This window comes from Sinocyclocheilus grahami, unplaced genomic scaffold (assembly GCF_001515645.1).
Source record: "Sinocyclocheilus grahami isolate Dianchi unplaced genomic scaffold, SAMN03320097.WGS_v1.1 scaffold110.1, whole genome shotgun sequence".
Classification (NCBI taxonomy): domain Eukaryota; kingdom Metazoa; phylum Chordata; class Actinopteri; order Cypriniformes; family Cyprinidae; genus Sinocyclocheilus; species Sinocyclocheilus grahami.
This window is the reverse complement of record NW_015505289.1, coordinates 1,119,533-1,131,561: the sequence shown is the minus strand read 5'-3', so window position 1 is coordinate 1,131,561 and position 12,029 is coordinate 1,119,533. Positions and strand designations below refer to the sequence as shown.

Here is a 12,029-nt window from a genome sequence, read left to right as displayed (position 1 = left end):
TATATATATATATATATATATATATATATATATATATATATATATATATATATATATATATATATATATATATATATATAAATTGTTAAAAAATCTAATGCTTCTTTTCCTTCTGCCTTCGTTGTCTTCATTTTATTAGTATATTTTATTTTAGTTTTATTATTAAAGGTGGGGTAAGCGGTTTTTCAAAAACGTTTTAAAACAGATTTGGGCCGAATAGCAAAACAAACTTGTAGCCAATCAGCAGTAAGGGGCGTGTCTACTAATGATGTGGAGGAGAGAGCGTTCAGTGCACAGGACGGACATTAGCCGAGCCGAGCGACAGAAAGATAGAGATGCCGGATAAAAAACAAAAGAAGAAAATGTCTGCGAACAAAAGAAGGCTTAAGGCAAGAAGTAGGAGCCGTGTAAATATCGGATCAGCTTTCCAGCACTGGAGAGAACTCAAGGAGTGGAAGGCCTGCGATCGGACGCCGAGGCTGCTTTGTTTCTTCTCGATAGCTGAGTAACACTGTGTCTGAGCCGCAGCTATAGTCTGTCTAGTACACTGGACACGACAAAGCGACCGCTGAAAATCATTTGAAATTTGTGTCAATACATCATGAATAGAACACAGCAGCAGTTTTCTGTCGGGGATTTGTCGTGTCGTGCCGCGCCGCATTCAGTGAAGACCATAGATCTGTATTTATATATCTATGGTGTAGACAGCATCACTGATTATAATGAGTTCTATAGTATTTTGTCGCGCCACTCGTCCGGTGTAGACACGGTGTAACATTGGTTTTGCTTTGTTTCACAGAACTAATCGTTGCCTGGGTTGCATACGTATGTGTGGGGCGGAGCTATCAAAATAATTAATAATTAATAATAATTTATGCATACCAGAAAATCGCTTACCCCACCTTTAAGTATATTATTTTGAATATTAAACATCTGTACATGTAACTGGAACGAACAAACCATTATGCATAATCATTCCTAATACTGAGCATAATAAATAATGAGCAATTTATTTGTATGACAGTGAAGTCAGCCAAAATGTCATAATCAACATCATAAGAGCTTCTTATTAGAAATCACCACTGCTACAGTATATTTTATGCTATTTTATTTTTAACACCACAGCAGCCCCACATTGACTAATGAAATATAGGTAGCTAATTTTAGCTATGGTCATCTGAGTCGACACACTTGTGTGAAACATATGTCTGTGTTTTAACTGAAAATTGAAATATCTATGTAGATTTTGAATGGGATTTTTACTTCCGGAAGCCTGCTGTTGGCGGTCTGTACCGTGTTGTTTGTTAGTAAGTCGTCCTATTTCACAATAGCATGTTGTCACGAGTGTGTGTGGATGTTTTAAACGAACCGTATGCAGCTGCAGAAACAGCTGTCCAAATGTGTCCCTCAGGACTGTTCCTCACAGCAGTGCTTACAGCCGTCCAAGATCCACGTCCTCATCCTGGTCCTGCACGGCGGCAACATCCTGGATACGGGCAGCGGAGACCAGAACAGCAAACAGGGGGACGTCAACACCATCAGCAGCGCGTTCGATGCTGTGATGCGGGTTCATTACCCCACTGCATTGGGCCGCATTGCCATCCGCCTGGTTCCGTGTCCGGCCGTGTGTGTGGAGGCCTTCTCTCTGGTGTCAAAGTGAGCATGAACACACACTCAATCCACCTCCAGGAGAATAAACAAGACCTCTGGTAGTCATTCAGTTGTGTTGTTAACTTAAACTGGCAACACATTTTATTTATTATTTTATTTTATAATTGTATTATTATTATATAGTAATAATAAATAATTGTATTTATTTGGTATAGAAAAAATAGATTAGAATTATTTCTTAATAATGTTTCCAGAAAGTCCCTGTAATAAATACATTAATTAATTTATTTATTTTCAATAAATAAATAAATACATGCATACATACTTTTGTTTATTTTATATAGAAAAATAGATTTAAATTATAGCATAGTAATGTTTCCAGAATTTCATTTTTATTTATTTATTTATTTAATAATTGTTTATTATTCTGAAGTAATGATGATAAATAATTGTATTTATTTGGTATAAAAAATAGATAAATTATCGCTGCTTAATGTTTCAAGAAAGTCCTATATTTTATTTTATTTATTTATTTATTTACTTACTAATTAATTAATTAATACTTTTAAATCAAGAAATAAATGAATTAATAAATGTTTTTATTTATTTTGTATAGGAGAAAAATATATTTAAATTATTGTTAATGCTTTTAGAAAGTCCCTGCAATTAATCAACTAGTTAATTAATACATTTTTTTAATGATGATGATGATGATAATAATAGCAATAACAAATACTTATTTATTTTTATTATTATAACTTCATAATAAATAATAAAAAAAAAGAAATTTATTGGTATATTTGAATTATATTTGTTTTTATTTTAAATTTGAATTATATTTGTTTTTTATTACTTAGTATACAGTGTAAATATATCCAAATGTATTTCAGTCAGAGATCTTTGTTTTTGCAATAATCTGAAAGTTATACAATTATGTATATATATAAATCACTTAAATAGTATGCTACATTGTCAATGACACTGTGTAACATGTTTAATTCAATAAGTAACATCCAGTTATATGAGTGTTGCATGGATACTGCAGAAAGACTAGAATGGTAGTATGCCGTTCTATGTGCTAATCCAGTGTATAAGAGTGTTTGTGGCTGGTAATGACCCAGCATGCTCTCTGTTCTTGTGTCCTTGACTCAGTTTGAGTCCTTACAGCTATGACGAAGGCTGCCTCTCCAACAGTCAGGATCACATCCCTCTGGCCGCCCTGCCCCTATTGGCCACCTCTGCACCACAGTACCAGGACGCCGTGGCAACGGTCATAGTGCGAGCCAATCAGGTCTACGGTGACTTCATCAAATCCCTGGAGGGAGCCACTTTCACCGGACAGGTCAGTGCTTTGGGGTTTTTTAGCAATGTGTTAAGTCATGTTGGAAACATGTTAAAACATGCAAGCTATTTGATAAACCATGCTAGCAGCAGTGACGTTATGCATCACATCATGGACGTGTTGTGAATGTTGTTTTTAAATTGACATTTCCCTCATTCGTTGCCCAGCACATGACTTCTCTGTATGTGATGTAATGCGTGTCTCTGTGCAGGTGTGTCTGATTGGTGACTGTGTGGGAGGCATTCTGGGATTTGATGCTCTCTGCAGCAGCAACGTCACTGTGTCAGAGAGTCAAAACAGCAGCCGACGTGGCAGCATTGTTAGTGTGCAGGTGAACACACACACACACACACACACACACACACACACATCCAGACAGTGATTAATTACCCTTAATAAATCACAACATAACAGATACGACAAATTGCATCCTTTTGTATTTGAAAGTGTGACACATCAAACTCTTTCATTTCAAAAGAGCAAGAAAAATGCTGTTTTCCATCACATGACCGCTGTAATACTAATCACTCATTCGCTTCCTCTGCAGGACAATGACCTGCTGTCACCGGGGATCATTATAAACAGCACTCACTGCTCAGGTTTGACTCTGGAGGGCAGTCGGCACCTCAGCCGCAGTAATATAGACATTCCTCGTTCCAGCGGTCCGGACGACCCCAAAAAACAGCTGCCCCGCAAACGCAGCGACTCCTCCACCTACGAGCTCGACACCATCAAACAGCACCAGGCCTTCCTGACCAGGTGAGCCACAGCTGATAGTTTATCATGAAATCGGTCAATATTAACATTTCTTTAGCAGATAATATCTGGGATTCTTTTTATATTTCAAACAATAAATCCCAGGTGTAAAAAAAATACAAGATACTTTAAAATTGTTGATATGTTATTACATATGTTATTATATATTATTGAGTGTTTTCGCGATCATGGAAAACCTGAAAATAATAATATTTATTTAATTGCTTTCCAGTCCTGAAAAATGAAAATGAATTTTTTTTACATGAATGTAGAGTAAAACATCAAATGTGATTCGAATCAAATGAATCACAGTCAAAGTGGTCAAAAATGAATCAGTTAAAGTGGTTCAAAAATCTAAATGATTCTTTAGCAAACTGATCTGAATCAAAATTATTTAAGGACAAAAATCCTTCTCCAGTATTCATAAACTTTTCGTTTATGGTCATGGAATTTTTTTTTGCACAAAGAGTGTGAACCCTGCAATAGTTTATTTTAAAAATGAGTATTTATTCAAATTGTAAATCTTTTTAAAGAATTCTTTTCAGTCAAATCTTTTAAATGAATCAGTCGAAGAGATTCAAAAATCTAAATGGTTCTTTAGCAAATTTATCTGAATCAAAAGCATTTAAGTAAAAAATACTTCTCTAGTAATCATAAAAACGAATAATAATTTTTTTGTACAAAAAGTATGAACTCTGCAATAGTTTTGTTTAAAAATGAATATTAATTTAGAATTTTTGAATGAATTTTATTTTTAGATTATACGTGATGTTTTTAGATTATTCCTGACATTTCTATATTAGTGTGGTTGTAATAATATAATTAAAACCATTCTAAAAATATATAATAATAAATAATTATGTAAATTGCGTGTATGTAGTCTGCACGCCAGCGTTTTGAGGAACGATCCGGGTTCTCGCCGGTCCAGCAGCAGTACCATGCTAGAGGGAGGAGGAGCTCTGGGAAAGTTTGACTTCGAAGTATCTGACTTCTTCCTCTTCGGCTCTCCGCTAGGCCTGGTCCTCGCTCTGAGGAAAACCGTCGTCCCTTCTTTGGACAGTATGTTAACCTTGAATACTCTTATTTTAGTTTCTAGTGGATGAAAGAGAATGAAATCCTGTGCGGACTGGATGCCACAGCGATCATTTGAAGTGTGACTTTATCTGATAGATTACCTGGACTGTGTAATCTCTTTTGTTCGTGCTGTTTTTGTTCTGATGTCCAGTGTTTCAAATCTTTTAAAGGCTTCAAATGTATTAATCCGATAAGCAACTTAAATCGGTTGCCGGCAGATTATGAGCGATTGTTTTAGAGGGCTAGAAAGTGAAGATTATGCTGACGGGAGTTTCCCAGTCCAACATCTGTTATGTAGAGCTCGTCAGACAAAACTAACACAAGGAGCAATGTGTCGGATTAAATAATGAAGGAATAACATAAACTGCAACATTTTTTTTAGCTAGTTTATGGTGAAAGAAAAAAAGAAAGAAAGTACACTGCTGTTCAGAAGATTTGGGTTAGTAAGTTTTTTTTTTTTTCTCTTTTAAGAAATTAGTACTTTTATCCAGCAAGGATGCATTAAAAGGATCATAATTGACAGTAAAGACATTAATAATGTTACAAAATATTTTGAATAAATGCTATTCTTTTGAATTTCTATTCCTCAAGGAATCCTGAAAAAGTAAATGTATCAATTTACACAAAAATATTACCATTAATCCGATAAGCAATTTAAATCGGTTGCCGGCAGATTATGAGCGATTGTTTTAGAGGGCTAGAAAGTGAAGATTATGCTGACGGGAGTTTCCCAGTCCAACATCTGTTATGTAGAGCTCGTCAGACAAAACTAACACAAGGAGCAATGTGTCGGATTAAATAATGAAGGAATAACATAAACTGCAACATTTTTTTTAGCTAGTTTATGGTGAAAGAAAAAAAGAAAGAAAGTACACTGCTGTTCAGAAGATTTGGGTTAGTAAGTTTTTTTTTCTTTTTTCTCTCTTTTAAGAAATTAGTACTTTTATCCAGCAAGGATGCATTAAAAGGATCATAATTGACAGTAAAGACATTAATAATGTTACAAAATATTTTGAATAAATGCTATTCTTTTGAATTTCTATTCCTCAAGGAATCCTGAAAAAGTAAATGTATCAATTTACACAAAAATATTACCTAAATATTACAACTGTTTTCAATATTGATAATAATCAGAAATGTTTCTTGAACAGCAAATCAGCATATTAGAATCATTTCTGAAGGATCGTGTGACACTGAAGACTGGAGGAATGATGCTGAAAATTCAGCTTTGTTCACAGGAATAAATTACATTTTACAATAGATTAACATAAAAAAACAGTTATATTAAATTGTAATAATGTTTCACAGTATTACTGTTTTTGCTGTAAAACAATCATTGTTTTTCATCAAATAAATGCAGAAGAGACTTATCAACGTGAAGAGAAAAAAATCTTACCAACCCCTAACTTTTGAACAAGTGAACTAGCTGAGAAAAAATATATATATACAGTATATATATATACATATATGAAGAGTTAATTTGTAAAAACTGATAACTCTCAGAAACTCTTCAGAAATCATGTTTTTTTTATTGCGCATTCCAAGTAATATCAATCAAACTGCAGTTGGGTTGTTTTGATTAAGTAATAATAACGTAAACAAATACAGGTAATTTACTAAATTAAAGTTCATTGAAAGTATGTTTTTTTTACATATTAAAAGTTTGTTTTATAGCAAAAGCAGATAACATTTCATGTTTAAAAAAACACTAATTTAATCTTTGTAATCTCCTCAGATGAGAATGTAGATGCCTGACAAACGTTGTTGTGATCATAAACTGTATGGATGTGATTATTACACGCAATACACAGAGCTTTTCCCTCACCATTGTAACGCGCTGCTTTTGCAAGCTTCCGTGAAAACGTTTCAGCTTTTATTTTCCTTTTTCGCCCTGAAGAAGATATCACAGGTTCATCAGGTTCATCAAAATCATCCTCCATCACTTTGTCAGCTTTGATGAAACTCCTCTCAGCTAGAGCGTCTTTTCTTAAAGTGAAAGTTGCCTAGTCACCTGACCTGAATACAGCACGCTGATTTGCTAAAATGGACTTATCGGCTTCTGTTCAAAAACAACAAGGGCGCTTATCGGCTTCTGCAGTAAAACGTGAACTCTCGATGCCTTGAAAGCGAACAAAAACCGGCTTTTTTGACAAAACGTGTTTAGGGTTCAGATTGCGCTATATGTGGAGAATGATGCACGGCAATCAGCTAATTTTTTTTAAAGTGGTGTTTATCGGTTTTTGCAAATGAACTCTTCATATATATATATATATATATATATAATGTATACAAGAATTTTAGATCAATTTAACACATTTTTTTATTTTTTATTCTTCTCTCTTACAGTGGCTCATCTTCGTCCAGCGTGCCAGCAGGTTTACAACCTGTTCCACCCGGCGGATCCCTCTGCCTCACGTCTGGAGCCTCTGCTGGAGAAGCGCTTCCACCTGATGCCACCGTTTAGCGTGCCGCGCTACCAGCGCTTCCCGCTGGGTGATGGCCAGTCAGCGCTGCTTGGTAAGAGTGGAGAGATTTCTCCGTCAACACGCACACCTGCTGTGACCAGGATTACACCTGCTACTAATATCTATCTCGAGTGATCTGATCGCCAGTGGTTAGGCGAGAGACGTTGTTGTTTTTTTACTGGGTGTTAACATGCATATCAAAAGCGTCTCTTCTAACCACTCGTGATTGGATTTTGGGTGGATGGTCCCTGATTTTATGACTGCATTGAGATAAAATTATAGTTTTCATTAATAGATGTTTTTTTTCTTCTTAATTTTAGTTAAAGTTTTATTAATTGTGATGTTTTTTAATTGTATCATTCATATATATATATATATATATATATTATTATTATTTTTATTTTTTCAGTTTTAGTGCATCAAGGGAAACTAAATGGCAATAAGAAATGTTGCTTTGGCAACTAGCTGAAATTAATATTTGTATAAAAAAAAGTTTTTTTTATATTTTCCGTTTATATCTTCATTTTAAAGTGTTACTAATTTTGTTGTGTTTTTTGTCATTTTAATTCATTAATTTTTTTATTTCCCTTTTTTTACAGTTTTAGTACATCAAGGGAAACTAAATCACAATAAGAAATGTTGCCTTGGCAACTAGCTGAGATAAAATTATTTTATTTCAGTGAACGTATATTTTTATTTCAAGTAACAAAAATTGTTTATGGTTTTAGTATGTTTTCTATAATATCCCTGCTGCATACATCATTCACTATGTATTGTCTGACTGCATGTGATAAAAATGCAAAATATGCCCAAAAAAAGCCCAGAAAGCTGCAATGGCTAGTTTACATACTTGTTTTAGTCCAATTGGTGATTGGCAGGTGAGTAACTGGTCTTTTGTCCAGGATGCATTTGGACTAATTACAGTAGCTTTTATACTACAAAAATATAATAGATACAGATATTGTAGTGGTTTAGTGTAAAGCAGCACTTTGTAAAAGAGCATTGTCCATCACTGCAGTTCTGTCGTGAGTTTGCTTCACGACTGCTGGTCTCGTGTCTCGGTTTGTGTCATTTCTGTCTGTTATTTGTCTTTATTTTCTGTTTCTTTGTCTCTCTCCCCTTCCCGTCGCTCTCATGTCTCCACGTCTCATGCCTCTGGGTTTGACATGTGGCAGTGGAAACCATCCAGAGTAACCCTCACCTCCTGTTGGAGAGTGTGAGCTGTGTCGCCCAGCGCTGTCAGGATGGCATCAGCGAGACTTCCATTCCCGTCCCTGTGCTCAACTGGCAAGCCACGCCGGCCCCCGCCGAGTGTGTGTAGCCATTCCTGGTTTCTCACATCTCTTTTTATCGTAAACACCCCTATTATATGTGTCACCCCTGTGTGGCGTGTGCCTTCATTTCACATAAGCTGTGTTTGTGCGTGTGCTCTGACATTGATTCTCTGATTTGGGCTTGTTGTTTTTTGACTGACTTCCTTCCACTGGATGCTGCAATGTTGGATCTGATGGTATTGAATTTAGAGGTGAAGTGTGATCAATGTGTATTTTTTCAGTATGAAAAAATCTTCAGTTGAATTTAGTGTGGACAAGTTTATAAGCCATTCATAGGTTGACTTGCAAAGAGTGATACATTTCACCACATAATCAAAGAAAAATCACAATATATTTGCCCCCAATACAAATTTTTTTTTGTCATCCTCATTATTCTCTATGATTACTATAACGATTACGTTTCTCTTATTAGATTCAGTATTTTATAGTAAAAAAAAATAAATATATATATATATATATATATATGTGTGTGTGTGTGTGTGTATTGTATTTACTGTATATACATTTTTTTTTTTTTTAGAATTTAATTATTTTTCTATAATATAATTTATTTTATATCATTCATCAATTATATTAGTTTATATTATATCATAATGTTATATTTATATTTATAATCTTTTTATTTTTTTTTAGGGGAGGTCTGTTATTTGTCTTTATTTTCTGTTTCTTTGTCTCTCTCCCCTTCCCGTCGCTCTCATGTCTCCACGTCTCATGCCTCTGGGTTTGACATGTGGCAGTGGAAACCATCCAGAGTAACCCTCACCTCCTGTTGGAGAGTGTGAGCTGTGTCGCCCAGCGCTGTCAGGATGGCATCAGCGAGACTTCCATTCCCGTCCCTGTGCTCAACTGGCAAGCCACGCCGGCCCCCGCCGAGTGTGTGTAGCCATTCCTGGTTTCTCACATCTCTTTTTATCGTAAACACCCCTATTATATGTGTCACCCCTGTGTGGCGTGTGCCTTCATTTCACATAAGCTGTGTTTGTGCGTGTGCTCTGACATTGATTCTCTGATTTGGGCTTGTTGTTTTTTGACTGACTTCCTTCCACTGGATGCTGCAATGTTGGATCTGATGGTATTGAATTTAGAGGTGAAGTGTGATCAATGTGTATTTTTTCAGTATGAAAAAATCTTCAGTTGAATTTAGTGTGGACAAGTTTATAAGCCATTCATAGGTTGACTTGCAAAGAGTGATACATTTCACCACATAATCAAAGAAAAATCACAATATATTTGCCCCCAATACAAATTTTTTTTTGTCATCCTCATTATTCTCTATGATTACTATAACGATTACGTTTCTCTTATTAGATTCAGTATTTTATAGTAAAAAAAAATAAATATATATATATATATATATATGTGTGTGTGTGTGTGTGTGTATTGTATTTTTATAATTTTATATCATTCATCAATTATTTTAATTTATATTGTATTTATATGAAAATATATAATATTCATTAAATATGTAATTTATGTATTTTTATATTTATTTACTTAGTTTACTTTTGAGTAATGTGAATTAGAAATAAATATGCTTAAAATTAATTAATTATGTATACATAAATGCATAAACACAGACAAGCACACATATACTGTATATACATTTTTTTTTTAGAATTTAATTATTTTTCTATAATATAATTTATATGATATCATTCATCAATTATATTAGTTTATATTATATCATAATGTTATATTTATATTTATAATCTTTTTATTTTTTTTAGGAGAGGAGGTGCTTTTAGAAAATAAATGTTTAATTTTATTAAAATAATGGACCTTAAATTTCTAAATATTTCTTTCTTTTGGTGTAAATATAACGGTCCAAACTATATGGGCAGTGTTTGTCAAACCTGTTTGGAAACCAGCATTGTTTTTGCAATTTCATTTCTTGCAGCCAGTGCTATAGAAATGACACACTTCACCTTTAAAATGACAATACAGCAAGAATAATAAGACAAATCTAAATTCAAGCATCTTGACTCGTGACAAATCCTGATTCTGATGATGGGTTGCATGTGTATTTGGTAGATAATGCCCCATGAGGTCTTCAAATAAAATGGACTCGGGGGCAGTATTTACTACTCTTTCTCTTTTGGTTTTGTTTGCCTCTTCTTTTCACTCCCTTTCATCATTTTGAATCAAACGGTCCTTTCACAAATGAATAATGATGCATCATTTTAGCTCCGTTCCAAAATCTAGTGAGATCTCGATGCTGCCCAGTGAGCGCACCTGTCATGCCTTCTAGATGGACTGCTGTCTAGATAGGCAGCTCACTAGGTTTTAGAACTAGAGATGTAGTCAGTACTGAAAATTGTCAGATTTCTGGGCCCTAATTTCCCTGTCAGTCCCCAGTCTCTGCGAGTAATTGCTGGTTTTGGTCCTCGCAGCGGACGCGATGCAGTCTCACAGCATTATGTTTGCGGATCACTCCAATCCTTCGTCTCCGGCATCTGTTCCAGCCTTCCGCTGGGCGCGCAGGGCCAGTGAAACCAGCATCGCCAGCCAGGTGTCGGGGTTAGCGGACAGTTACACCGCCTCCAACATCGCCAACAGTAAGTTAACACACGTACACGCTCGGTTAGAAGCGTGTCATATTGCAGCAGTGAAGTTATTAAGTAATTGGTGTTTTTACCCAAAAACACATTTCATTTACCTTAAATATGGAATAAATGAATACACACTATGGTTTAAAAGTTCGGAATCTTTCATATTTTTTTATGTTTTGAAAGAAGTCTTTAATGCTCTCCAAGGCTACATTTATTTGATCAAAAATACAGTAAAAACTATAAAAAATTATGAAATATCTATTTTGTATTTTAATATATTTTAATGTAATTTATTCCTGTAATGGCAAAGATTAATTTTCAGCAGCCATTGGGCATGAATTTTAATTAATAATGTTAATTTTGCAGTAGTGCATAAATTGTTTTTTTTTATTATTTTCTTATTTAAAATGAGTGTTATCATAATATTATTATTATTAGTAGTAGTATTATTATCTTTAATAAAAAATTCAATTACAGTCTTTATCATATGTGACCCTGGAGCACAAAAGCAGTGTTAAGTCGCTGGGGTATATTTGTAGCAATAGCCAAAAAAACATTGTATGGGTCAAAATTATAGATTTTTCTTTTATGCCAAAAATCATTAGGATATTAAGTAAAGATCATGTTCCATGAAGATATTTTGTAAATTTCCTACCGTAAATATAAACGGTATGAAAATTTCCTATCACGATTATAGTGACCAAAGTTATCACGGTTATCAATATTATCACGGTTTTGTTAAAATTAGATGACAATGTTAAAAAAGAACTGATTCACACTGAAAACATTTCAATAAGTTTTATATTTGAAAATCAAAAAACAACAAATACAATTAGCAGCTATATGCACATTTTTGTAGCATAAACATTAAATTAACATTAACATGAAGCCCTAATAA

At 34.2% G+C, this 12,029-nt stretch overlaps 1 protein-coding gene across 6 annotated transcripts in view; it reads left to right on the top strand.

The window, feature by feature from the left end:
* The window catches only part of LOC107588932 (membrane-associated phosphatidylinositol transfer protein 2-like), a 36,167-nt gene that overhangs the window by 5,918 nt on the left and 18,220 nt on the right, over window positions 1-12,029 (top strand). For 5 of the 6 annotated variants that reach the window (XM_016277188.1, XM_016277189.1, XM_016277186.1 and 2 more), the window contains 8 exons: window positions 1,412-1,656; window positions 2,764-2,953; window positions 3,165-3,284; window positions 3,501-3,712; window positions 4,590-4,768; window positions 7,130-7,300; window positions 8,424-8,561; window positions 10,973-11,137. In XM_016277188.1, the coding sequence (XP_016132674.1) occupies window positions 1,412-1,656; window positions 2,764-2,953; window positions 3,165-3,284; window positions 3,501-3,712; window positions 4,590-4,768; window positions 7,130-7,300; window positions 8,424-8,561; window positions 10,973-11,137 (1,420 nt within the window). The remainder of the gene's footprint in view (window positions 1-1,411; window positions 1,657-2,763; window positions 2,954-3,164; window positions 3,285-3,500; window positions 3,713-4,589; window positions 4,769-7,129; window positions 7,301-8,423; window positions 8,562-10,972; window positions 11,138-12,029) is intronic. The other variant, XM_016277187.1, reaches the window with a different exon arrangement.